The sequence below is a fragment of the Scedosporium apiospermum genome (assembly GCF_000732125.1).
Source record: "Scedosporium apiospermum strain IHEM 14462 chromosome Unknown SEQ_SAPIO_0094, whole genome shotgun sequence".
NCBI lineage: Eukaryota > Fungi > Ascomycota > Sordariomycetes > Microascales > Microascaceae > Scedosporium > Scedosporium apiospermum.
Window position 1 is genome coordinate 380,347 of NW_015971795.1, and position 26,889 is coordinate 407,235.

The 26,889-nt window shown below is 51.6% G+C and overlaps 8 protein-coding genes and 1 pseudogene across 8 annotated transcripts; 5 read left to right on the forward strand and 4 right to left on the reverse strand.

Annotated features, from left to right (window-relative positions):
* Positions 1–743: 743 nt before the first annotated feature.
* SAPIO_CDS4802 (Uncharacterized protein) lies at positions 744–1,985 on the forward strand (the record flags this gene model as incomplete). Its single annotated transcript, XM_016787266.1, has 2 exons — positions 744–1,665; positions 1,717–1,985. The coding sequence occupies 2 exons, from the start codon at positions 744–746 to the stop codon at positions 1,983–1,985; spliced, it is 1,191 nt and encodes a 396-aa protein (XP_016643145.1).
* Positions 1,986–2,002: 17 nt separating this feature from the next.
* On the reverse strand, positions 2,003–4,717 carry SAPIO_CDS4803 (uncharacterized protein; the record flags this gene model as incomplete). The annotated part of the gene is made up of 3 exons (XM_016787267.1): positions 2,003–2,614; positions 2,678–3,430; positions 4,490–4,717. The coding sequence occupies 3 exons, from the start codon at positions 4,715–4,717 to the stop codon at positions 2,003–2,005; spliced, it is 1,593 nt and encodes a 530-aa protein (XP_016643146.1).
* A 72-nt stretch (positions 4,718–4,789) lies between these two features.
* SAPIO_CDS4804 (uncharacterized protein) lies at positions 4,790–9,252 on the forward strand (the record flags this gene model as incomplete). Its single annotated transcript, XM_016787268.1, has 6 exons — positions 4,790–4,817; positions 4,929–5,848; positions 5,910–8,722; positions 8,781–8,866; positions 8,932–9,038; positions 9,097–9,252. 6 exons carry the CDS (start codon positions 4,790–4,792, stop codon positions 9,250–9,252), a joined length of 4,110 nt encoding a protein of 1,369 aa, XP_016643147.1.
* A 457-nt stretch (positions 9,253–9,709) lies between these two features.
* On the reverse strand, positions 9,710–12,922 carry SAPIO_CDS4805 (uncharacterized protein; the record flags this gene model as incomplete). The annotated part of the gene is made up of 6 exons (XM_016787269.1): positions 9,710–9,987; positions 10,091–10,262; positions 10,314–10,397; positions 10,453–11,650; positions 11,712–12,252; positions 12,634–12,922. 6 exons carry the CDS (start codon positions 12,920–12,922, stop codon positions 9,710–9,712), a joined length of 2,562 nt encoding a protein of 853 aa, XP_016643148.1.
* A 503-nt stretch (positions 12,923–13,425) lies between these two features.
* Positions 13,426–15,030, forward strand: SAPIO_CDS4806 (Carboxypeptidase y; the record flags this gene model as incomplete). Its single annotated transcript, XM_016787270.1, has 3 exons — positions 13,426–13,582; positions 13,650–13,863; positions 13,935–15,030. The coding sequence occupies 3 exons, from the start codon at positions 13,426–13,428 to the stop codon at positions 15,028–15,030; spliced, it is 1,467 nt and encodes a 488-aa protein (XP_016643149.1).
* A 2,697-nt stretch (positions 15,031–17,727) lies between these two features.
* On the reverse strand, positions 17,728–18,126 carry SAPIO_CDS4807 (uncharacterized protein; the record flags this gene model as incomplete). Its single annotated transcript, XM_016787271.1, has 2 exons — positions 17,728–17,760; positions 17,815–18,126. 2 exons carry the CDS (start codon positions 18,124–18,126, stop codon positions 17,728–17,730), a joined length of 345 nt encoding a protein of 114 aa, XP_016643150.1.
* Positions 18,127–18,587: 461 nt separating this feature from the next.
* On the forward strand, positions 18,588–19,184 carry SAPIO_CDS4808 (annotated as a pseudogene; the record flags this gene model as incomplete).
* A 790-nt stretch (positions 19,185–19,974) lies between these two features.
* Positions 19,975–22,746, reverse strand: SAPIO_CDS4809 (putative beta-glucosidase M; the record flags this gene model as incomplete). The annotated part of the gene is made up of 5 exons (XM_016787272.1): positions 19,975–20,765; positions 20,850–21,044; positions 21,120–21,995; positions 22,105–22,500; positions 22,596–22,746. The coding sequence occupies 5 exons, from the start codon at positions 22,744–22,746 to the stop codon at positions 19,975–19,977; spliced, it is 2,409 nt and encodes an 802-aa protein (XP_016643151.1).
* A 1,044-nt stretch (positions 22,747–23,790) lies between these two features.
* Positions 23,791–26,658, forward strand: SAPIO_CDS4810 (uncharacterized protein; the record flags this gene model as incomplete). Its single annotated transcript, XM_016787273.1, has 6 exons — positions 23,791–24,672; positions 24,765–25,171; positions 25,291–25,605; positions 25,699–26,151; positions 26,284–26,367; positions 26,457–26,658. The coding sequence occupies 6 exons, from the start codon at positions 23,791–23,793 to the stop codon at positions 26,656–26,658; spliced, it is 2,343 nt and encodes a 780-aa protein (XP_016643152.1).
* Between the last annotated feature and the right edge of the window lie 231 nt (positions 26,659–26,889).

Here is a 26,889-nt window from a genome sequence, read left to right on the forward strand (position 1 = left end):
CAGATACATCAGGTCCACCCTCAGGAACACTTAGCCTTACCCATTCATCCAAATCACGACCGGATCTGTTTCTGGTTGCGAACGGCTTTCAATGAACCAGAAGAACAATCGTTTCTCATCCGAGACGTCCACGGTGCCCGTCCATTGCCTTTCGCCATATGTCTCGCAAATGTCGCCTGGTTGAGATTTTACGGTGAAATGGCCTCGCCTGTATGGCCTGCCATCCGTCGTGTCTTTGTCAAGCTGCAACCCAGACGATCCCGTCTGGCTGTTCAGGGGTGCTTGACTTGAGAGATACGGCAGACTCAACGCTCGACACGCTATCGGACCAAGAAGGACAAAAAAAGACAATATCGCCATCTTACTGTGCTACTGTATGCCAAAAAAAGATCAAAAGCAGATTCGAGCAACTAACGAAACTGCTCATCAAGCTGCCAGACAAAGCTCATGGGGAAAAGATGTTTATCAAAACATGTTAGACAGATCGACCAAGACAGGTGAAGCGTGCGCTATAAATTACCCTTTTAGGAAAGGCTGGGAATCCGAATCCATTCTTGATACACGTGGGGTACTCACGCCCCCTGCTATGGACGGAATATTCCACCGAGAGCCTAAAAGATAAAAGAGACATGTTAGACTTATCTTGTGATCAATAATGATAGTTGGGCTCTGTTCTCAGCGTTTTTGCCACTTCGTTCGGTCGCATCATCCCTACCCGATCCGCATATTTAGTCCTTATCGACATGGCTGAATACACTCTCCCCCAGGCGACGAAGAACATGGATCAAGCGATCCGCTGCATTGAGATGCACACCACCGGCGAACCCACTCGCATCGTATATGCTGGCTATCCGGCACTCAGCGGTACTCTCCTGGAGCAACGCGCTCTCGCTAGTGAGAAGTATGACCATCTCCGACGCAGGCTCATCTTGGAACCTCGCGGCCACAGGGATATGTACGGTGCTGTCTTGCGCCAGTCAACAGAGCTCGTTGATGCCGGGTTAGCCGATATCGGCGTGATCTTTATGACCAACGACGGGTATTCAAACATGTGCGGGCATGCTACCATTGCTCTGGGTCGCTTTTTAATAGATACGTTCGAGGTGACCATCTTTCCCAAGCGAAAAGCCTTGCAGGTTACTCCTGCTGGGACTCTGATTCGACTACACGCCCCATCTGGCATAGTTGAGGTGACAGTCCAGACACTTCAGGACGGACGATCAGATCCCTCAAAGCCAGTGTCGTTTTTGTCTGTTCCGTCGTTTGCCACCGGGTGGGATATTCGCATTACAGTGCCGCCGGAAAGAAGATGGCATGTCGGCCGAGAGGTGGAGACGGTGTCTGTCAACTTTGCATATGGCGGCGCCTTCTTCTGTATGGTAGATGCTCGCAGGCTTTACAGTTCAGGGCAGAAGGCGACACTGGCGGGTGATGATCTAAAGGCCCTCGAGGAGGCAGCGTTTGCCATTAGGGACCTGGTCAACGAGGATAAAGAGCTTCGTAAATTCGTGACCTTGCCGAACAGTGATAACCAGGGCCTGGGCATGCTCTACGCGATCGTTGTGGTGTTTGACGGATTGGGCAAACCTGAGCCTGGGACGGCGAGCGTTGAGACTGGTCTATGTTTCTTTGACAACCATCAGATTGACAGATCTCCCACTGGAAGTATGTGTGTTCCATCCCAACCACTTATTCGAGATTGACTGACATTTGTAGGTGCCGTCTGTGCTCGTATGGCACTAGCACATGCGAGGGGAGACATTGCTTTGGGAGAGGCACGGACCTATCATTCCCTGGTCTCAAATAGCCATGAAGGACAAGGAGCGTTTATTGCCAGGATTGTGGAGGGGAAGACCGACGGGCTTCGTGTTCAGCTTGGTGGCCGAACTTACTACACCGGTTCCCACGTCTTTGTGCACGAACCGAGCGATTACATCTGCGAGGGCTTCATGCTGGATACTCTCCGCGGCTGGCAAGGTGATTAAATCCAGGATAGAAATTATCATATATATATCTTCCGGCTCTTCAGCTCCCAGCGTGCCAGGACCACACAAATAATAGAAACAAGGACGGCAATAACGCAGTGTGTCGCCCAAACTCCGTAACAGTTCCAGTGGCTGAATTGCTCGGATTGGGCAGGATGCAGAATGAGCGCGCGTTTGTACATCTCCGAGAACATGAGACCTGAGATTCCGATCCCAACCGCTGGTGCCATAGTGATGATTCCCCACGAGATCGCAAACCCATCCTGTCCCCATATCAGGGTAGTAAGAGGGGTGAGCGAGCAACTACTGCCGTAGCTCAGACCTACCGAGGCGGTAGTAATCATGACCCTAACATAGGGTCTGAGCCACTGGCCGCTAATGAGGGTCATGTAGCCGAGAAAATCGATCGTTGCGGGGAAGAGAAATAGGACAATACGTGAGGAAAAGAAACCGCTTCGAGCAGTTCCTTGATCAGTCTGGGAATGAATGAGATTCCCTAGACGGTCAAAGAGAATGCCAGTGCCTATCCGTGCGAAAGTGGAGGTCAGGGAGAGGACCATGACGTGTTGGGAAACCGTGTCTGGCTGGCTGAACTTGCTCCCGGATACAGACCCAATGATGGTGCTCATCTAGCAAAGGTTTGAGCAAACGCGAAAGAGAAGCAGGTCTCGATATTGCGAAGATAGACTTACATTCATGTTATATACTTCGCAAGGACCGGCAATCAAGAGACTGGCGACCGCAAGAAGCCACAGGACCGGGTCTTTCAGAATTGCCATCGTGCTAGATTCTGGGTGCTTCAACGAGTGTCGTCGTCTAGACTCGCATAGAGGGCGATCTTCATCTGAAGTTGAGCTAATTGGTTGCTGGACTGTTCCATAGTGATGTGGAGAACTCTCCACTGGTGAATCTAGCAGATCTCGTTCTTCGAACCCGGCCGGATCCTCCGTATCGCTGTCAAACGCAGGCTTTTGTCTTCCAGGGGTTCGAAGTCCGACCGCCCCAACCACGCCAGTGCTCAACAGTACCGTGGCGAGCGCAATAAAGTATTTAACGACTTCAAAGACCCCTTCCGAGTTGACAAACAGGAGAGCTAGTCGGCTCTCCACCAACCCACTGATACCGAAGCATGCAACTGGGGCGGCCAGGGCGATCCCGATGTATGGGCTCCCCTCGAACGTCGCTGCGATTGCCGCGATTGAACCCATGAGTGTCGCACTAGTTGCTGCTCCAATCAAGCAAAATACCGCGAGGACGATGATAAAGGTGGGGCCCGAAGTATGCGGTGCTCCAGAGAACTCCCACGCAGCCATCAGATAACCCAAGCTGAAACCAGTGGCCGAGAGCAACGATAGAAGCCTTGGTGACGTTCGCTGGGAAACCTGCCCCCATACTGGAATCAACAGGTAGACGGCGATCATGCTGCAAGAGGAGATGGCGCTGACCTGAGACTGTGTTAAGCCAAGGTCAGTCACCAGAAGTGGTGCATATAGACTGAAGGTGTTTATGCTGCCTCCCACTAGTCTATCAGGAAGAGAAGAATACAAATCAGTCTAAGATATTCTCGAGCGCGTAGGTCTTCCAAACTTACGTATTGAGCAGAGCACAAACAAAGCAAACCAGGTCAACATATTGCGGCTCCATTTTTTGCCAAGTATCAGTTCGAGGCTCAGTTCGATGGTGAGCGGGCCGCTGGCTTTGATTGCCGGGCCTTTGCAGCTCGGGCACTCTCGTCATTGCTCAATCGCCTGGAGCAGCATCCGTAGAACACAATCTGTGTCAGATGGCGCTTCAGTTGTAATGAGAAGTCGAAGGGCCTCCTAAACGAAAGGAATCCTCATAAATAGAAAGAGAATAGATCAACACCCAAAGAGTACAAGGCAAGGCAATGTATTATTGACACGATAGAACTCGGCTTAGTACACGCAGACTGGCAATGGGATCTTGCCCTGCCAATTGGTCGTCACAAAGTAGAAAGCAATCACATTATTATTCGCCGGGGCTATCACTGTCCTTCTGCCCACCGCAAGCTCGAATTCGAATTGCTTGGCACGCTTGGCAAACGTTTGAGTTCGAGTAGTTCTTGTTCTCGGGGATTGGATTGACAATAGTGGACGGATTAACCTAAATAGGCATTCCAGAGCGCTGCCCAGATCTGGCCCACCAAACCAAGCTTAGACTGGAACAGCCCAAAGGATGTTTTCCACCTATACAGACCGGGGTCATTCTTTAGTCAGGGACCTTGCTGCGGATGAGATGAGATGAGATGAGACAGGGATTCGGGCGGAAGGCGTAGCTGTGGTGTGGCCAAATAGGAAAGCTAAGCAGACCTCCCGTGATAATAAATCTAACCCTATTTTGTTAGTCCTCATTGTCGATATAGTATCGTGATAAAGTCGTAAAACATTCTTTTCACTATATCCTTCTTTTGACATTCTTGGATTATTGTCGTAGACCAGCCGGTGGGCATATCTTGTTTGCGGCTTGCCTTGAACCTGCCATACATGTGGCCTATTGACCTCGCCACCGGCCAGAATCGAATAGACGATGATGTTCGAGGAGCCCATAGCTGCGAAATACCTGCTGCTGGGATATCCCAACAACTCGTTGACAGTTTCTTCAGTCAACAGTGAGGAGTTATGGACCAAAGCACTGAGGTAGGCTTCGACAATGCCTGGACCCCAGGCGACACCGACCACTGACATACTCTGCGGCAGCATTTTACAAATCATCTTGGCGGGATGTGTTTGCTTGTACTCCATTTTTCAAGGATTCACGGAGTGCAGGGCCATTCGCCGTTCAACATGGAGCCTGCTACGAGTGATTGCATTCGTAAGTGATCTACGCTGGCGTTGTGGACAGACGTCGCATCATGCTAACGGGCCGATGGGCAGCTGAATCAAGTTGGGATTGCAAGCTGTCTCGTGTTCCTGCTTGTGGTAGACGCATTGCCACAGACGGCGTCGACAGACCCGTTGATGCTCATTGTCATCTATGGATCCGCGGGCATCGCCGCACTGTTTAGCGCCATCGCCATCGTCCTTGGATTCTCCTCGACTGGGCGAGGAATGTATTACATGACTCTTTGCCTCTCCTGGACATATACGGTTTCATCAGCGGGCTTTCGGGGGCGTCTGATCGACCACGGTCTCACCGGAGCCTTTGTGTTGGCAACTCTTCTGGATATATTCGGCTCTAGTCCCCAGACCACTGGCTCATCATCGGTTTCCGCAAAGATGGGTTTGACCGACACTGTCTCGTACCGCTGGATCAACTCGCTGCTCGCGATCAAAGGATCTCTGCACCTTCAAATGATGCCTCCACACCCGCTGCCGGCCGACTTTGAAGAATATTGCCGCAGATTCGTTCTTGCGGTCACAAGTGGCTCCGGAGAGTCAGACGATCCCTTCTGGGGTTTCCTTATCCGCGAACATTCGAAGGCCTTATTGCTCAGTTCATTCCTGCGTTTCGTTGACGATGCCTCGAAATTCATTCTTCCTTGGCTATTACGCGCTCTACTTGCGAGACCTTCGCTTCAGAACATGTTGATGCTATTCTGTTCTCGTGTGGTCGGTGTTCTGTGCGGCAATTATAGCGGTCTATTCCTTCGCAAGATCAGCGCCCAATACAAGGCCATGCTTTCCCAGAGTATCTACTCGAAAACCTTGAGGATGGGACACTACAGGCCGTCGTCAAACGACCTTGATATATCCACACTTGGAGAAGTGGACACGCAGAAATTGGCCCAAGGGATTTTGAACTTGCTTGATGTGTGGTCATTCCCTCTGCAAGTCCTGGCGTGTTTTGGCGGAATCTTGTATCTCATGTTGCTCGATGGCGTAATCGCTATTGTCTTTACCTTGGTAAGCTCAGATTCAAGTCGCCCGCAGGTTATAGTAACCTTGGCTAACGCATGAAATCCAGATAACTGTGTTCCCTGTGATGAACTTTCTAGTTCAAAGAACGGGAATGTGGTTCCACAAGAACATGGTAGCAAGAGACAAACGAACCAGCCTTACGACAGAAGTCATAACTCGCATCAAGGCTATCAAGCTCCATGGGTGGGAGTCCATTTTTGCTACGGAGCTGGATGAGAGAAGAGCGGCAGATGTCTCGATACTGGGAAAAGCTGCTCTGATCAGTGCATGCATGGTCAGTTTCTCGCAGTCTATCCCCTCTATCTTGACTACTGCATCATTCGGACTGGTCGTATGGAGACAAGGACAGCTTGATAGCCAACTCATCTTCACATCGATAATGCTCTTCTCGATGCTAAGTTCGAGCCTGACCCTGTTGTCAAGCCTTGCTGCAACCTACCAAGGCATTAGAGTTTCATTGTTGCGTATCCAAAAATATGTGCGCATGGATGAGGCCAGATATGCGGGTCCCGAACTTGCGGCAATCTCAGAGTTCCATGCCGACTCAGGTCTGAGGCTCACTGATATGACATTGAGTTGGCGTGATCAAAAACCTCTGGTCAGCAATGGGAAACTCAAGGTCGAAGCTGGGAAGCTGAATGTTATATCTGGTCCCACCGCAGCGGGTAAATCGACATTGTTAACCTCTCTTGCCGAGCAACTGCAACGACATGGACGTGTGGGTATCACACAGCAGGAACCGTTTTTGATCAGCGGCACAGTTCGGGACAACGTCACCTTTGGTCGGCCATTCGAGCAGGCCTTTTATCAGAGAGTCGTCGCCGCATGCGCTCTCGAAGCAGACTTTGCAACCCTCGCGGACGGAGACAGGACGCAGCTCAACAGTGCTGTTACGCTCTCAGGCGGACAGAAATCTCGGATCTGTCTCGCAAGAGCGGCATATGCGCGTGCCGATATCTACTTGCTCGATGACCCTCTCTCCGCTCTCGATGTCAAAATTCAAAAAACTGTTCTCCAGCGACTGATAGGAAGACGTGGGCTGCTCAGCGGTTCTACCCGAATAGTCGCATCTAACTCACCGTTTCTCCTGGCCGAGGCAGACCTGGTGCAATCAATCGAAGGTGGAGGGATCTCAACGTCTGAGTCTGGCCAGCTTGTTGATGTCGACGACAAAGAGGACCGAAGCGAGATTACCCAGCTTGAAACCCCATCTGATGGTGTCGGAGTCGCATCTGAAGATACCATCATTGTCCAGACGAACAACTCAGGGCCCGACCTGAAGAACATTGTGAGGGTGGCGACACGAGAGACAATAGCGAGCACAAGCAACCCCGATTCTGAGTTAGAGGAAGGAGCCGTCCCAAGGGCCGCAGCTTCAGCCATCAAGACAAAGAGCTTGGGCAAGGCGCTCATGCCTTACGTCGCTTATGCAGTGAAATTTGGCTGGGTCATCTCGATTGGGTCCCTGGCTCTTGCTAGGTTGCTTTCGATCGTAAGCGTCTACGTTCTGAAAACGATCGCCGAGATGCACTCCAGGGTTGAGATCTCGTACGGCCTCGTGATATACATCTTACTCTCTCTCGGTCAATCCCTTGGTTTTTTCCTTTTCATCCTTGCCCTTTACAAGCTATGCCTTATTCCAGCATCGCTGAAAATACACAGGGATCTCATCGCCTCCATCCTCTCACGCAGTATGCACTTTTTCGAGACATCAAAGCCAGGAGACATCATCAACATCTTTACCAACGATCTGGTCCGCGTCGACACATCTCTCACCAGTTCTCTACTCTCTCTACTCGCTCAATATATCAGCCTGATCTTCGCGGCTGCTGTGCTTGTGCTCCCCGCACCAGCAAGTCTCCTATTCCTGATCCCCTCGCTCATCCTGTGTTATTCCTTGCAGGACCTCTACCTCCAGAAGTTGCGGGAACTGCGCCATCTGGATGTGGCCTCTCGGGCCCCCATCCTGGCTCATCTGCAGGAAGCTCAAGGAGGCCGCATTCTTTTTGCCACATACAACTTTGTCAGGAACCGCCTCGACTCTTACCAGGATCTGGTCGAGGAAAATCTGCGCGCTCTCTTCCCGCTCTTCTGCATCGACCTCTGGCTAGCAGTACGACTGGAAATCTGCTCCGTTGTGATTCAGTTGCTCGCCGGCCTGTTACTCATCGCGACATCAGTAGAAGCAGGGACTCTTGGATTCGTGATGACCTACGTGTTCCAGATCACGGCGAACCTCACCTATATTGCGCGTTTCAGCGCCCAACTAGAAGTGGACGCGGTTTCTTTCTCTCGAATCAGAGGCCAGATCGATGCAGCTGACGAATCTGGAGAAGCCACATCATTCACCGAGTCGATAAAGCCAGGGCCTAGATCGCAGTACCGAGATAATTCTGTGGACAATCTCTGGCCGCACACTGGCAAGATTGAATTCTGCAACGTCAACTGCAGTTACGGTCCATTGGCGGCCCCGAGTCTGCGGGACATCGCTCTTGTCATCGAACCCGGCGAAAAAGTGGCGGTCATCGGCCGGACGGGTGCCGGCAAGTCCTCTCTCCTCCTGGCGATGCTTGGCATGCTCAAACCAAGCACGGGCACCGTATGCGTGGATGGAATTGACATTTCGTCTACCGATGGCATGCAGTACCGCCAGGGCATTGCGTTGATTCCTCAAGATCCAATCGTCTTCTCCGGCACAGTGCGCCAGAACCTTGACCCTCTGGGCACGCATTCCGACAAGGCGATAATGGAAGTACTTAGGCACATAGGGGCAGACAAAGTGATCCTGAAAGTGGTCTCTGAATCGGCCGGACAGGTTGACGATGGCGAATTGGTTCTGGACAGCCCGGCTCGTTCAGAGTAAGCATCTTCTCTTCACTCTCCAGAACATCAGACAAAGCTAATGTATTCAACTCAGGGCAAACTTTTCAGCTGGGGAGGTCAAACTCTTGGCCCTTGCTCGTGCGGTCCTTATCGACGCCAAGATCCTGGTAGTGGATGAGTGTAAGGGCAACGATCCTTGTGCCTGGTTCAAGATGAGGTAACTAACTATTCTGTCTTTGGAAAAGTGGCCAATGGTTTAGATCCAGTGATGGAACGGGAGATATCGGACATTATGCACGAGTACTTCAAGAGCAACACGATCGTTGCGGTTATGCATAGGCTCGAGCTTACGGTAAGTACAATCCGCTCTTCTGTTTCTTAACATGAAGCTGATGAAAGTACCATGTAAGGTGGAGTATGACAAAGTCCTCCTCTTGGACCACGGCAAGGTAGTGGCATATGATCACCCACGGACTCTGCTCGCGAACGGGAATGAATACTATTCCTCTATGCTCGCCGAAGCAGGTCTGTTGGAGCATGCTAAGGTGGTACTAGAAGTCAATTAGTCGTCCGCCAAAAGTTAGACGGGATGGAGACGGGATGGAAAGTTTTAAAATAGAAAGTCTTCTTATCTTATACATGTTATCTTCTTATACATATGGAAATACTGACAACTGGAATGGGATAGATACTAGAAGCCGGAATACTGAAAGCTGGCATACCGGAACTAGAAGCTAGAAATATTAGAAGTTAATACTAGGGAGAAGGTTTTCTTTACAACTTAGTGTCTAAGCATCAAATTATTGGCCCAGTGTCCCAGCGCCGGGGTTCACCCGGGCTGAATTAATCGCTAGTTTTAAAATAGACAACATTCAAAGTCGCTTAAGATTAAAAAAAGTGATCCTTGATCACGAGATGAACAATTTGACAAGCTCCTCTAGATAATGCTATCTGAACCGACCTCTGATCATTTCCACCGTATCGTACATCGCCGGCAATATGAGCTATCGTGAGTCGGGTAGCCTAGACATCCTCTTCATCGGGCCAGCAAGAGGAAATCTCTAATCGGCTTGTGGCCTCCGTCTTCCCGTTCTGCTGGGCGAAGCTAAGGACCACAGCTCCGCCAAACTCGAGCGGACTTCCTTCCCAAATGACCAAGTCCTTGGCCCTTCCGAGTCCAAGAATATCCTCGACGCTGGATGAGATCAGGCGAACAGCCTCAGCGTCACTCAGACCAGCGTACTTGGCAGCCCAGCCCGCTTCGAGGGGCAACGCATGCAACCGGTAATCCAAGGGCAGTTCTATGAGCATGGTTCTCAATTTAGCAAATGGTCGTTCTTGTGAATTGTTTCCGCACCCATGAGGCTTAGGGCAGGGCGACTGAAATCGGATGACTGCACTTACGACGAGGACTGATGGATAGTGCTATTTCTACCCCGGCCTCAATCAGAAGTCGAGCTACGCTCGGGGTAAGAGGTGGCCCAACAACCGCGTCCCGATGGCGAAACTCCTCGGGGGCTGGGCGGTTCTCGGTAAGAATGACAGGTATCTTTGATGCACTAAGCTCCGCCGCAACCTAAAACTTCTTAGCATCTTCAATGTGAGAAATAGGACAAGGATTACCTACCAAAGGCGCCTCAGAGCCCCCAAGTATGACGAGCTTGACATTGGGGAAGTCATTCTTGATAGATATGAGTTGTTGCATATCCCACTACCAGCCATATTAGTCTCGCAAACGTGCACGCCAGGGGGTCGTGTTTACTCACATGATTGTTGGTATGAACGACTAAGGGGAGCTTGCCCTTGGCAACATCACCAAAGATAGAACCTTTCTGGTTTCCTTCTCCGTCCCGAATAAGTCTACGAATATCCCGGACCGCGGCACTGATCGTCCCTCGAACATATTGTGCGGATGTATCCAGACCCAGGTGCAGAGCCACGTCCGATTGGAAAATACCACCGTTGTGAAGCGACTTACTTGTGTCGGTGTTGATCCCGACACTGACTCCAATAACCACGCCGCCCAAGCTTAAGGGTGGAGAGACTGCACGGGTGACTCCGCCCATCCGAGCACGAGCAAACGCTCTGCCCTGTAACTGAACGCCAAACTTGGCATAATCTATAGCACCTGGGATGCTAATGCCTGCCGCAGGATTCTCCATACCGTTGCTCGAGCTCGGGGCCAAAAGGATTTCGGACATGCCGAGCGATGCGGTCACTGCAGTCAAGCCTGGAAGAACATGACCCTGGGAGAGATGCAAGGTAAGGGTGCTGTCATAGTGTAAAACTTCAGTCGCGGCCTCTTGACAGTCGTGCTCGCTACCTAGGCACGAAATCTTGCCGTCATTTATCACCAACGTCATGTTTGTACCCTCTCTATCCCTCCAAAAAGCGGGAACAAGCGGGTGGTCCTTGAGAAACGTGGTTGAGACACCAGTAATCAAGAAATTCGCGTTGCTTGCCCGAGCCCTCCAACAGAAATCAGTCTTGTCCCCTTCCTGAGGCACTGCCCGCATGCGAGGAGCTGTAGGAGAGCTAGCTCCGGTATTGGTATCCTGAAATGTGGAACCAATACTGTGTTTGACTTGGTCGTCCTGGAGCTGGGGCGCGCCATCAATGAAAACCTGCAGCGGTGTCGCACCCACAGTGAGTGGATGTGAATCCCAGACAACAATGCCGGCATCGTAGCCCGGTTGGAGGTAACCAATGCGATGGTCGAGATTGAGGGCCTTTGCTGGGACCGATGTGATAGCTTGGAGAGCTTTATCCTCGGGAAGATGAAATGCGTGTGCTATGCCTGCTTGGTACACAAGATACTTGGCATTCGTCTCTGCCAGGCTGTGATCTGATTTATACGCAACGGCAATGCCGTTGTCGTCTAAGATCTTCCCAGCAGCCAAGTTGGCCGAGTAAGATTCCCATTTAAACAGACCAAACTCAGCAAAAGTTGCGACAGTGATGTTCCTGGGAAAGAAAATGTTAGGGAGACGGGATTGCTTCCAGGCTAGAGTTATTATAAACTTACTGCGCCTTCGTTTTCAGCATCTCTGGTACCTGCCAAGCACCAGTTGCGTGATGAAATCCACGTATGCTGATCCCGTACTCCGAGGTGAGCCTGAGCATGGTTTCCATATCCTCCGGTAGATAGCAATGTATATGCATTGAACTCTGGCCCCGGAGGAGGGCAATTGTAGGTTCTAGTGCTATGTCGGCTGGGAAGGCACCATGACGTTGAACAAAAGCAAACTTGCTCCCTGCCGACGCAGCGGCAGAGCAATATTCATCCTGTGCCTGTCGAAGCTTCCTGGCCTTCTCGAGGTGCGCACGGAGGATCCAGGCATCCGTCAGTCTAGTGTGAGAGTACACCTGCTTTGGATTCTCCCCACAAGCCAGCTTCATGTAGCGCTGGCGATCCTTGGCGGCAACTCCACGCTCAAGAAGGAGGTCCTCCACCAGGGTCTCGTCGAATCGTCCTGACCTCTGCGTGTTCTTGATTGGGACAGCTTCGCCGCCCATGATGTTGGCAGATCCGGGGAGAATCAACGACGAGGTGACGCCCCCAGAGGCTATGAGGGGTATGGCAACATCTGATACTTTCAAGCCGTCGACAACGTTTATAAATGGGAGTATTGGACCCCATTCTGACTTTATCTCATTCGTGTCGTCCCTGTCACCAGCGACTCCTGGCCAGGCAGCTATCGAGTGGTGTGAGTGCATATCCACCAAGCCTGGCGTGACGAAGCGTCCCCAGACATTGTATATCTGTGCGTCTCCATCCGATCCGAGGTGTCGGGAAGTAGTAAGAGTAACTTGCGTAATTAGTCCTCGTTCAAGCTTGATGTCGACTGGCTGGGGGTGAGTTTTCTCTCCGTCAAACAAAGTTACGTTGCAAAGTATGATCGAATGGCTTTGTTCATGAGTAGGGTGCCAACGCGGGTTCGACTGACGATCCTGGGGACGAGGTATCAGCGGCGTAGAGCCGATGGATTCGCATTGCTGCAATATCTCCTCGTAGCGCTGTGGGGTGAGTGGCGGCGCCTCTGGTTGTGTCTCGCGAGCTAGGGGACCAACATATGCGCCCAGCCATGTGATTAGGCCTGCAGCCAAACAGTTTCGGAGGGTCAGGTACTGCTTCAAGCTGTGAGGTTTGACTGCCAAAGATGGGCCGTTGAGTGCTGGTGGCGAGTGTTGGGTGCTGTGCTGACCCCAAGCGCCCTTGTTCGACAGATAAGCCATTGGATTCAACTGCGTTTGCCCCGGGAGAAGCCGACAAGCAGCTCAAGTCAGGGACATAAGAACCAAGGTATAGATAGAAACCTCTGACCATCAAAGCTTGAGAAGCTTCATGGGGGTAATGGGTAGTAATGGTCGCTTCCACGAACCCGGCTGGCTGGGAGAAACCCAGGCGCTGTGTTTGCAATATTGCCTATTCGGGATGACAACAGCGACCAGTGAGTGCTCGTGAACGATGCCATTTTAACACTAGCGTGCGTTGGCAGAAGCGTCTCCACTGTCTTAAACAGGCATGGGTGGTTCATAAAAGGCCCTATTTAGGTAGTCTTAGCCGCCATACATACATAAAGATCTTCGAGTGTGGAGTTGGAGAAGCGGGGCCGCGCCCGTGCTCGTACATGAAGACGACATGTTGAAGGCTAGGGTACAAAAGGACTTATTGTATGGGCTGAGCTCAATCTTTTGGAGTAAGGGACCCTTCCACGCTCCCCAAAACAATTTTTACAATGCTGTCATGGTGGTCGTCACTGGTGATATTTGGGGCTTTGACCGCGGCGGCCCTAACGTCGGCGTTGGCTTCCGGCTCCCCATTCCGGGTCACGGATGTGCCTGCGGATGTCTGCGACAATCAGGGCAAAGGGCTGGTTGGTTACTTCGACTTTGGTGAGTACAGAGTTCAAAGAGATAAACAATGCCGTCGTAGCGATCACTGTGCTGACTTGAAACCGAGATGATAATTCTACTCATCTCTTTTTTTGGTTGGCCGAGAGCTGTGGTGATCCGTCCACCGACCCCGTTATCCTGTGGATGACAGGCGGGCCCGGTGGCTCCGCGATTGGGGCCGGTTTGTTCCTCGAGACCGGCCCGTGTATCGTAACCAGCGAGAACAAGACTTCAATCAATCCGCACAGCTGGAATTCCAATGCGAATATGCTTTATCTGGAGTAAGCTTCACGGTTTGCTAGACACGTCATATATCATTTTCACCCTGCCTAACTCCAATGCTGCACCGCAGTGTCCAGGCAAACATTGGGTTTTCTCACTCGGATGCGCCTGCGAAAGCCTTAGAAGCCTCCACGGAAGATCTCTATACCTTCCTCGAGGCCTTTATGCGTCATTTTCCCCAATATGCCACCCAAGACTTCTATATCGTGGGCGAATCTTTTGCCGGCATATCCACCCCAGCCATAGCCAGGAAGATCCACCAGAAGCAGTCCTCGCCCTTAGCGAGGCTCGTCCGGTCGACATTGGCATCAACCCGAGCAACAATTAATTTGAGAGGAATTGCTCTTGCCAATGCACAAGTTTCCAATCGATTCATGTGGTTGGGTTACTATGTCACCGGCTGCCTTGGGGACAACCCGCTCTTCAATGGAACCATATGCGACGCCATGGCCGAAGCAAACCCTCGCTGTGAGGAAGTCTTCAAGATTTGCGAGGAGGCTGATTTCAACGTTGATGTCTGCAATTCTGCTATCGCGTACTGTCGGCCAAGGAGTGTTGATGTGATCGACCTGGAGCATCGTAATCCATACGATATCCGGCAGATCTGCACTGAGGAGGACTCGTGCAACCAGTCTCTGGCATGGGTTACCAGGTATCTGAACAGCGAGCGCACAAAGAAGAGCTTGCAAATCGATCCGGGCATCGAATACAAGGTGCTGGATCTCGACGTGTACAATGCGTACGTGGCTAGCGGTGATTCTCAGCATGATTCAATTTTCTGGGTCGAAGAATTGCTTGAGCAGGTGAGGCCCCATTTGACCACCCTTCTTACCACTCCGCAAAAGCCAGAAATGAGAATTGATTATCTAATCTTCCATGCAATGCAGGGCTACGAGGTTCTGATCTACGCTGGCAATAAGGACTGGCTCTGCAACTCAGCTGGGGCACTGCATGTTGCCGAGAACGTACGCTGGCGCAGGCAGCCCGAGTTCCAGGCGCGGGAGCTACAGAGTCTCCGTCTCCGCGACCGAAGCATCGGTAAATTCAAGCAGGAAGGTGGTCTGGCTTTTGTAGAGGTTTTCGATGCGGGACACTCGGCGCCGCAGGACAAGAGGGAAGAGACGCTATTTATGATCAATTCATGGGTCCGGCACAGACTACACTAACCGAAACGGAGTGGACTCAGTGATGGTGTCGTGGTATTTGCACTCATCACCCTCACCGCAAGCTTGTTAGCAGAGGTTAACGTGGTAGGTGATTGCTTTTTAGGTAAAATGAATAGACTAGTGAATATATATTCCATCGTAATTCATTTACGGGTTCAACATTCTCAGGTGAGAGCCGGGTTACACTGGTGAGCATGAAATTACGTCTTGGATAAGTTAAACACTGGTCTATCCCATTAATCGTTACTTATGTTTATATTTAACATGATCAGGTTAAAGCCAAGTTACCCTGATTCTTAACACTATTGCAACAAACCGTGAATTGGCTGGTCGGTTCGACAATCTTGGGCAAGTATTGGAACTAACTACCCATATTTCATGGCCAGAGTCAACTATTTACGTCCCTCTGAGAGAAAGAAAAGCCAGCTTTGTTCCGTACGGAAATGTTGATCCTCACCAGAAAACATGTCCCTCCCTCCGATCTTGTCCTCTCTACAATTATCTACAATATACCCGTTCGTCACGGGCATGGAAAGAATGGAGAGACAAAAGGCATTTTTATATGGAGGGCCATACTACAATAGCCCCCTTCTTGTGACGCAGGTTGACTTTGATATCCTTACTAACTCTACGACGATGTTTCTTCTCACGACTTCGTGTTGCAAATGAATAGTTAAAATTTACGACTTCACATTGTGCTCCACCCTAGAGGTACTTCATTCCCCCCAGCTCAAGCCTCGATGCTTCGGTCTAGTTCTGTGCGGGGAATGAATGCCAGCAATTTTTCATGACGCTGTCGGCATGCTGCGGAGCGTCTTTTGCGTTCAGATTCTCCACACTTTTCCGACTCTTTCAGCTATACCTCCACCAATATCCGGGCGTACGCGGCGGTCAATTTGGGATAAGCAGGCGCCGCATCTAACCATTGAAGGATCGGCCGCCCAGGTCCAGGTGCCGGTTTTGAAATGCAGGGCAGTTTGATGCGCCGGGCTTTGCCGAAATAGAGCGGCAGGTCTAGAAAATGCCAGCGAGCTACTCCGTATGTCGTGTTTGACGAATCTGCTCGACTATCCGGCTATTTTATGTACCTCCTCCAAGGTAGGCCAGTGGATACGCTTTGAACCTGCAGACAGGTCCGGAGGTCAGGGAGTCTCTCATACCAATACGTTTCTATTAGTTATATTCTCAGAAAACGCCTAGAGTGTTGAAGACTCTTCCTCCTGTAGTATCATGCACCAGACCAATCCACAGCAGAGATCTCATGAGTTCCTCTGCCTTCCCCCACGACTCGATCCCACACTTCTGCTGTGTATCTTGCAACAGCGGCTTAAGCCACTAATCATCATCTGCCACGCCGAAGACAGACACTGCTCCGATAACAAGGAGCCAGACCAACTACTGAGGCAGTATTTGCTGCACAATCGTCGAACTCTGAAGACAAGCCCGGAACTCGCGCGTCAAGTGCGCAAAGGATGCGTCCATAGTCCTCCTGTGCATAAAGACGCTGCAAGAGAAGGCCAACAGGCCGAGACACGTCACTTCGTCGATCGACCCGGGCTCGAAGCGTATGTCGAGCAGTTGTACATTACCAAAGCCATGGCGTAGAGTAACGCTTCGGCGGTGATATACTGCTTGGTCGCGACGGGGCGGTTGACGGCGGCGCAGAAGTCAGATAATACGGTCTATATCTGGACTAATTCGGAATTTGTTTCCGTGTGAAAACTGGTTGTTGAAACGTTCATCTTCGCTTGTAAAGACACCCTGTCTGCTCCTGTCTGGAATCTGACCCTGGGGAATCCTCCTAGCACAGCCAGCAAGACTCTGTTTCAAGCGGTCTTCAGATCTGCCGTCTAGCCAGAAGACCGAACTGAACGTGGCCTTACAACGTCGGGCAAAGTGACAGCAAGCTGTGTCTTCCCGATGCCACCGAGTCCTTATAAGACAAATATGCGTCGGACCTGGCGTGAGTCAGGACATGGGAGGAGGCTGTTCTCAAGCTTAGCGGTGTTTGTCGGTCGATCGACAAAGTTGTCTGAGGCAGGCACACCCCACAGAGTAAACACAGCTCGGTAAGGATCATGATCTGGATATTGATATTAAAAAGTAAGCTAGTAGAGATTGCTAGGACAAGTAAAGAATGGCTACTGATATTCTCGATTTGCGAGGTTGTTTGCACACGCTCTCATTTGCATGAACACGCTCTGAGTCTCAACATATCGCCGTGTTGCCGCCGCAATTTCCTTCTTCTTCTTCGACTCCTCGAGTGCGATCTCCTCCAGCCCGTGATCGACATTGAAACGGTAATAACGTCCTTCGGCATCGAGGATTGACTTGTCGCGGTGAACCGCCGTGCCGTCTTTTCCGTCTCTGTCGCAAGCGTTTGCAGAGTCGCCCAGATTCCGAGGACATCGTCATGCACAGGTTTTAGACTGGGTGCGCCCGTTCCGATCGACACGAGTCACCTCAGCTTTGCCTGAAGCTGATCGCCCCATACGTCCTGCGCCCGGCTCCATAAAGTGTCGACAGGGTTATTCACTCCTAATGCGCCGTCAACAAGATTCCTCATTATAGTGTCCAATTGGGTCAAAGAATGTCGTTGTGGCAGACGTGGCGCGGCATGCCTGCCATATTTTGGTCGAGTTGAGAAGGTCGGTATCGTCGACGCTGGGGGAATGGTAACTCATTAGACAGACAGTATCACCAGTCTCTTTGCTTGTTGCACAGATGAAGCTGATCAGTTAGCACGCTTGTTGTAATGGGATAGACAGAGTAACCCACACTTACAAGACGCATCGGCCTCTTTGAGCAGCGCATCTTCGTCAAGGCCCTGGGACAAGATGATCTGCTTGATGGCTCGTTCCAGCTCGGCAGTATCAAATCGGCATGAAGCTTGCCCTTAATATCCACTCGGTGGCTCTTCTTCTTCTCGAAAACCTTGTCGGACAAAGCAGTGTAGGCGTCGATGCATTCGTCAACAGTCATGCAGAGGCCTATGGCTGGTGATAGTCCTTTGAGTCGCTTTGGCTCTAGTGCTGCCTCTAACCCTTTAGAGGCTGCTCTTGCTGGATGCTCCTTGTATTTTAGTCTGGCATCCATGATTACTCCGAGGACCTTGACATGCTCCTTGGGGTGGACTGTATGTCCTTGATTATAAATGGCTGGGAGTCCGTCTTACACTTCTTACGAGTAAAGTGGATGATTGCCGTCTTATCTGCTTCGAAAGTCGCTCCACTCCTCTTTTCCCATCCTCGGGCGCTATCGATGATTGCTTCTATGCCTTCCCGGTTGCTCTATGCTGTAGGCCCTGTAACCCAAGCGTTGAAGTCATCGACAAAGACTATAGCTCCTCCGTTTGCATTGATTTGCCGCTGTACTAGTATCCAGCCTTCCCCCGAGCTCTTCTCGATGGCGGAGAAGGTTCTGGGGCACTGGATCGATGGGCTTGGGGAACTTCGGGGATTATATAATTTTATCATTTGATCCTTCAAAAATGGCTCGAGTTCGGTGGCGGCACCTACTGGGTTACGGGCCTCGTAGGGAGCGGCAAGTCCACCATCATGAAATACCTCTGCGGCCACCCAGAAACACATAAGCTTCTGTCCCTTTGGGATGGCGGTGCCAAGCTAGTCACAGCTAGTTTCTTCTTCTGGAATCAAGGGAGTGAGATGCAAAAAAGCATCAAAGCTCTGTTGCAAAGTCTCCTTTACCAGATCGTCCGAACGGACTTGGCCTTTGTGCCGATTCTCTTTCCCGGGCGTGAAGGTTGTGTCTCAGAGCCATGGACGGTGCAGGAGTTGCTCCAAGCCTTCATGAGAGTCTCCAACTTGGACATGACCAATATACGATTGTGCTTCTTCATCGACGGGCTTGACGAGTATCACGGAGAGGAAGAAAATATCATTCAAATCATCCGACAGCTCGAATCCCTTCCAGGAATCAAGATCTGTGCATCAAGTCGACGTTGGAACGCCTTTAAGACGGCCTTTCACGATCCCAACGTTATGCTTATCGTCGAGGAGTTCACTAAGGAGGACATCTGGTCATATGTTGACAGCGAACTCTCCTTGACGAGCGCTTTCCAAAGCGCAGCACAGCGAGACCGCCGGTGCTGGAACATCATAGACCAGATTTCCGAGAGAGCCCATGGGGTGTAGTTGTGGGTATATCTTGTTGTCAGGGGGTTACGGCGCGACATTCGCTCTAATGAGACTTTCGAGCACCTTCAGAAGCGTGTGGACGAGTTGCCATATACGTTAGAGGACTTCTTCCGGCGCATCCTTACAAAGATTGACCCCATTTACTCCATCGGGACTGCTCGTATCCTCCTCCTCCAATTACATGCCGAGCGTAACTCTTTAATAGGGTAGAGAGTTACAAAAGGAAGAGCACAAGGACAGGGCATTGACGTTTGTAAAAGTATTATACCAGGATATCGGCGATAAAATTAAACAGGGCCTCTAAAGGATACTGACGGTCAAAAACCTCACCTTTTTCTTAAAGCATGAATCACACGCTCTATGTCTACGCGCTTATGAGAGAGTGGGGTGCCTCCCGTGCCGAGTGTCCCGCAGCATTGTGTGCTGTGTGTATGTAGAGGAAGTAGGAATAATCATCTCGGTAAGCAATTTATCTACTTGTCGCCGTGGGGTCGTGCGCTTCCGCTACGACCTGGCAGCTGTGATCTACAATGTCCTCCTATATTTATAGTTTAATAGATTGAACTAATACGAAGTATACGATAATAGTTCAATATTATCATTGAAATCTGTCACAACCGACTTAACCAAGGGTCCTCCCCAGGGAGTCATTCCGGGAGATTGGGTGAGCGGTATGCGTTGGACATGGAGACCAAAAGTTTTGACGCTTTTAACTTTCCACGTCTTGATAGCCAGGTTGTACACAGATCTGCTTCAAAATGAGCGTCTGTTTGTATCCGATCACTCCCTAAAACCGAACCACTCCATCCAAGGGAAGATCCCTGCTGCTGCCGCCAACGTAAATCTTATACTTTCCTTTCCTTAGCTCCCAATCCTGCGCCTCAACATTCCAAGCCGACAGATCCCTCCTCGTCAAGACAAACTCCATAGTCACCTTCCCGCCAACAGGAATGGTCGCCTTTTCAAAGCCTCGAAGCTGTCGAACGGGTGAGTCATGCCCGGGAACCCCAACGTAGAGCTGAGCTGCCTCGGCACCTTCGACTGGGCCCGTATTGTGAACTGTGGCGGTGACCTTGACGAGAGGTTCCCACAAGGCTGGGTTTCCACCTTGCTTGATGGGCATCTTGGGGGGGAAACGGGGTGCATCCTGGGTGATTGACTCGATGGACAGATCGCTATATGCAAATGTGGTATACGAGAGACCGAAACCGAATTCGAACCTAGGCTTGAGTCCCTCCTTGTCAAAATGGCGGTAATCGTAGAAGAGGCCCTCGGAGAAGTCACTCTGGGGATACATCTCGTACTGTCCTTCTCCTAGATCTGGGTTGGGCGCTGCGTAGTCGCTCTCGTTCTTGGCCACTGTATAAGGGAGCTTTCCCGATGGTGAGACCTTGCCGTACAGGATCTGGGCGAGACCCCGGCCGCTGTCCTGGCCGGGGAGATGGCCGAAGATGACGGCGGTGACGTTGGGGTTGTCGATCCATTGGTCGATGAGGCGCACGCCAGCGTTGTGGATTGTGACAATGGTATTGGAGCAGTTCGCAGCAACATTCTTCACAAGTGCGTCGGAGTAATCGTCTGGAATTACCCTCTAGTTAGAGCGACTATTACGGTACATAGATGGAGCTTCCGTGGGCTCTTTTTTTCTGGCTTTAATCTTACCATGAAGATAGGGCCTGTCAACGCCTTCTCCGGCGTACGCGTTGATGAAGACGAGGCACGCGTCCGAACCAGAATTCACGGCCGGCTTGATGGATTGGAAGTCCCAGAACAGAGAGGTGTCGTCTTCATAGGCCTGTTGGGCAATGGCCTCAAAAGGGGAGGAGATGTAGGCCGGGGCCGTCGCGCCGCTCCCCCCTAAACAGAGAAAAAGAAGGCAGAGGTCAGTATCTTATTCGTAAGGAAAGGGCATAACGTTGATAAAAGGCTAACCTCCTGTGATTAGAGTTCCTCCCAAGGAAATTCCGGGAAGGCTTTCCCTTCCATAGAGAATATCATTGTATGACGAAATGTTGACGCCCGTGGCTCCCCAGATCCATCCGTTGTTTTTGATGAACTCGGGTCGTTGGAAAGGAGTGTTCTGAGCAGCAGGTGCGGGGGCGTCGTATCCGAATATGGACAAAAGTTTGGGTTTCTTGAGAGGCAACGCGTTGTTGATGTTTTTGACGAGCACGTTAGACTCGATGGCTCCCGAGAGAAGCACGGGCTTGGACTTGGGGTCCCGCGCGTACACGATCTCTCGGGGCTCTGTGAACGAGATGGGCATTCCGACACCGAGCTCCGGATACCCTTGGTCCTGGCCGAGATGATACCAGCCAGCGACAATCCGAGTAGCCATATCGGTAATCCTCTCGGCGGACACGGAACCATTCCTGACGGCCTCGGCAAGGATCTCCCCTTTCGCTCCCCAGTATTTGGATGAGGGCATGGCAACATCTAACCCCGCCATGGCGCTGGCGACGCCGGAATCCTGCGCGCCCCAATCCGAAATCACCCAGCCCTGGAAGCCGAGCTCGCCCTTGAGGATCCCGTTGAGGGCCTTGCTGTTCTGACAGGAGCCCGAGTTGTTCAGCTTGTTGTAGGAACACATGACAGACGCGGTTCCAGCGTGGACGGCCGAAGCAAAGGGCCACAGGTAGATTTCGTGCATGGTACGGTCATCTATATTGGAAGATACGGCGCTGATGTTGTTTGCGGCCAATCTGTGGCTTTGCTGTTCGTAGCCAATAAAGTGCTTCGTCATGGCTTGTACGCCCTGCTCTTGGATACCGCGGACAGTAAGGGCTGCCATTTCTCCAGCGAGGTAGGCTAGGTGCGCGGGAAGGCATTATTAGCATCTCTCCCATATCATTTTCAATAGGTTCTCCCCCCCCGCCCCCCCTCCCCCCTCCCGGCGCCCCCCATGAAACCAACTTACGATCATTGCTGAACGACTCCCAATTCCTCCCATGCCTCTCCATCCTGCCGAGGGGTCCAACAACAGGACCGCCCGCAAGGCTCGACCCCTTGGCCCTAAACTCGCCGCCCATCTGCACAGCCCTCAAGTATGTGAGGTTCTTGTTGAAGCTCGCCCCGATACTAATGGCCGCCGGCCACCCGTTCACGAAATCCGTCTGTCGGATGCCGTTGCCCGCTCCCGTAGTGCAGAATCCGGGGAACCCGACGCGCATGGCGGAGCCGGTGACGCCGGAGCATCGGTTGGGAGGGGGATATCCAACTGTGAGGTTTGCTTTTTCCTCAAGCGTCATTTGAGACACGAGGGCGTGGGCTTTTTCGTAGGCGGCAGCCCAATCTCCAAGGCCCGAGGTTTCGGCTATTAGAGAAGTTTTCATGGTTATCATCATAACCCAGTTTTGTGCGCGCGCGAGGGGTGTCAGGTGGATATTCAGTCCTTTGAAGAATACTTACGGGTTGGGTAGACAGGTGGCGATTGGCCGTAGAAAAAGGCATCTTCCGTGATGATGGCTTGACGGGGTTGATGAGGGTGCACGGCAGTGGCGGCTGCTAGCACAGGCAGGAGAGCAGAAGCCAACGATTGGATGGAGGGTGGCGCGACCATGGTTCCTAACGTTGTTAGATGTAAAGGCTACGAGAGGAGCCTTGGGCGTTCTGTGCGGTCGGTGAAGACTGAAGGCGCAGAGCTTTGCGGCGGTCATCTTGGATTTATATACATAATCGTTGGCAGAGGTGGCTTCGTGGAGATCTCTTAAGCTTCTGTGGAGCTGAATCTGAGCTCCGTAACAAGCGCACGAGGTAGCTACCGTCCTAACACGGAGATCACTGATCTAGCTGAGCATCTTCTGCAGCGGGGGGGGGGGGGGGGGGGGGGTTCCACCATACAGCACGGACGAAAAACAATGATTTCCTTCGGCCGTTACTCCCCGCCTCTAGCATCTGCTGAGTTCGCGCGGGCTTCCCGAGGATCGGATGCCCAGCGACAACTAAGTCCAACCCCCGCAATCGAGCTTCTTGGCAGATGCAACGATCCAATAAGGTACGGATTTGACAAAAGCTGCGAAGATTTCCCTGGTAAACTACGTACTACCCCGGACCCAACCCCGGACCCCAGACCCCAGACCCGGAAAGCTGGGGTCATCGCATCGTCTGTGTCTAACAACAGCTAGCACCACATAAACTATAAAAAAATCATCAAGGGACAGTGAAAACGCACTGCCGAGGTGGGGAATCAGGCGAACCTAATTTAGACCCAGACTGGACAGAGCCTACACCGGGTGAGGAAAGGCTTCACTTTCAACGGTTCCCCATTACCAGGCATTCTATGAAGTACTGAGGTATAATAATTTGGGGGCGGGGTCGGGCGTGGGGCGACGGAGAAGTTTACACTCTTCCTCCCCCTTTTTTCTTTCTAAATTTTTTTTTTTTTTTCTATTTGATGGTGTCCTTTTCGTCCGTTCATCCCCGCATCCCAACTTCTCTTATCTCACTCATTCCATGTCTGCTTTCCCCGGACTTTTTATTTTTTTCGCCCCGTTACTTTTTGGCCCGAGATCCACCAGCACGTGACCCTCTATTTCGGATGAAGCAATTGTTTTGCCTTTTTATTTATTTATTTTCTTGGTGAAAAAAGAAAAAAGAAAAAAAAATGGGGAGTGACGAAAGTGGAGCACTTCCAATTCACAACGGCGAACCAGACCCCGACGCCGACAACCCCCAGGTCGAGCAGCGCCCAGCAAAGCGAGCCAAACTTACCAGCGCCTCGTTTACACGGAGGAAAAGGGCGGTGGCTGCATGCCAGTTCTGCAGGTTGCGCAAAACCAAATGCGACACCGTCAAGCCCGTGTGTGGGTTTTGTAGGTACCACAACGCCAAGTGCGTCTACGTCGACCCAGACGAGGATGCCAGTGTGCAGGATGAGTCCACGTATCGACACGAGGAGATTTTGAAGAGGTTCGACGAGCTCAAGAGTTTGCTGCAAGCTACATCGAGTCAGCTAGCCACCGCTGGCTCTGTTGCTACTGCTACTGCTACTGCTACTCCCCCAGCTGCTACTACGGCTGCTGCTACTCTAAGCCAGTCCCCTCAGGCGCATGCTACGCCGGCTGCTGCGTCCGACTCTGATACAATTACCTCCCAGCTCCCAAACCAAGCCTCACTCCCTTCCTACAGCCTGTGCTATACCGCGACGAAATGCGAATCCCTCCTCCGGTGGCCCATGTTTGAAGGCATCATCTCCGACAGAGATGCCCAGATTCACTCATTTGTCCTTTCACCACAGGATTCTGTTGACATAAACCACACATCTCCGCTGCCTCAGACACCCAGTTTTGGTCTGCAACCAATATCCGTAGGCGATGGAGTCTATCTCAAGCCGGCCGTGCAGGAAGAGGCGCTGGTGCCCCTGTGCCATAAGTTTCTAGCTCACGTGCACCCCAGAAACCCCATCCTCGAGCCCGAGGAGCTTCTGGCTTACGCAAAGGCCGCAGCCGAGAATGGCCTAGGTTGGGATGGCCCGACTTGTCTTGTCGTACGCTCTTGTTCCCCCTCTTGTCCTCTCTTGTCCCCTCTTCCCCCACAGTCTCCAATCTCTCTAACCCTTGTACTTGCCTTGCCTTGTAGCTGCTCGCCTGCGCATTGGCCTGCTATACCCAACCATGGACCCCGCCTATGGACACAGAACTCACGCCTAGTGGGCCCGACTCCGACTTCTCCAACGTGTCTAGAAGCATAGAGTATGGCCCCGCAGCGGAGGCGTACTATCTCGGTGCCAAAAAGCGTATGGGTCTGTTGGAGACATCTCTGGTGGACATGCAGTGCCTCTTCTTCGCCTGCATATACGAAAAATACCGACTACGCCCCGTCCAAGCCTGGATGTATCTGCAGCGGGCCGCCGCTTGCTTGCACATCTTCCAGCTGAGTCGTGATGCTACGAGTGTGGATGTGGCTGGTTCTGTGGCTACGCCGAGGCCGACCGGCCACCACCACCTTGTACAGCGTTTGTTTTGGTCTGTATTCAAGGCAGAGAGGTGTGTACTTTTCTTTTTTTTTTCTTTTTTATATATATATATTTTTTTTATGTTGTCTCTAAAAGTCGCTGTCTCCCTTTTTTCTTTTCTTTTCTTCTTTTGTTAACATGACCCTGTAGTGAACTCGCTCCCGAACTGGGCCTAAAACCCAACATCCCTATGGGATTTGACTACCCAGACGCCCTGCCCTCCCCTCCGGCATCCCTAACCCTATCCCAAAATGACGAGGGAATAGGATCCTCACGACGAGTCGACATCCTAGAGCGTGCCGAGGAAGAACGAAGCTGGTACTTTTACCTTGCCGAAATCTCCCTTAGGCGGACAATAGACGGCATTATATCGCTTTTCTACGGCCCAGGAGAAGAGTACTGGATGAAGCACATCAGCCTGTTGGTGCGGCAATTCTACGAGTCCGAAAAGCAGATCTCCCTATGGTATGATATAAACTATGTCCCGCACGGCGTTCTCTCTCTCTCTCCCCCTAAGCGTTCTTAAGGCAGCTAAACCATTTGAAATCGCGTCGATAGGTACTCTCACCTCCCGTCCTCCCTCAAATTCGACGCCATAAAACACCCCTCCAACGAACTTGCCTTCTACCTCCAGGGTCGCTTCCGAGATTGGCGCGAATGCATCTCTAGACCCCTCCTTTACTACTACCTCCACCACCCCGCCGACCGGCCCCCAACACCTCAAGTCATCAACATCGCGCAGCAAGAGGTGTCCCTGTGCACCGAGATCATCCGGTGGGGGGTGCATCACCACCGCCACGGCGGCACGTGGTTCATCTGTCGCACGTCCTTTCGCTCGGCCATGCTCATCCTTGCCGTCGTCATTAAGGACGGCGAGGTGCGGCCGCCGGCGAATTGGTGGGATTTGGTCAAGTTGTCCGTCGCGACGTTGGAGAAGTGGAGTGTGGGGGCGCGCGATTTGAGTCGGATGAAAGGGGTTCTGGAAAGGTTGCTGGATGTGGTTTGTGAGAGGTATGAGAGGAGTGAAGGGAGCGTCCATCACTTTGGGAGTTGACAAATTCGAAGTATTGGAAAGCAAAAATCGGGTGCTGCTAATAACCAAGCCCAGAATATACTATAATGCTAATCTATTCCTTGTTAAAGAGAGAATTTGCTTGCTGCTCGTACCGTCCAATCGTACGGATTCTGCTACCATTTTTCGTCGGCACCAGCAGTAAAGGGCATAGGGTACGCAGCCTGGTACCAAATACTTCCCACGCAGACCCCACGACCCCAACTGTAGTTAGGGGCTTGCTATTTTGGAAACTAATATCTAGAAACCTGAATTCTTGCCTTCGCTTGTCAGGAGAGGAGAGCTATACCGTCTCGTCCCCCAGGCCAATTGCCGCCGACCAAATAAGGGCAATCACCGATTATGCGGTTGTGAACAGCGGCAATGTCTTGCGCTCGCGTCTCTCAGTTCATCTCATCCTTCAATCCTTCCTCTCCTCAGCATCGTTCTCCCTTGACGTCTCCTAATAACTTACTTTTCATCGTCTGTCAAGAAGAGGCGAATGTTCCTCTAGTTATTTCAGTACATTCGTTAGCTATAACGCCTAAACTCTAGACAGGAGACTCCACTTCAATCTTCTGCAGCTTATACATCCAATAATCTAGGATAGCCATTTTACAGGTGTTATCTGGCATTTCGGGGCCCTGCCTGTTATCCCAGGACCGACCCGCCTCAGGGTCGTCCGTGGTAGTGTTTAG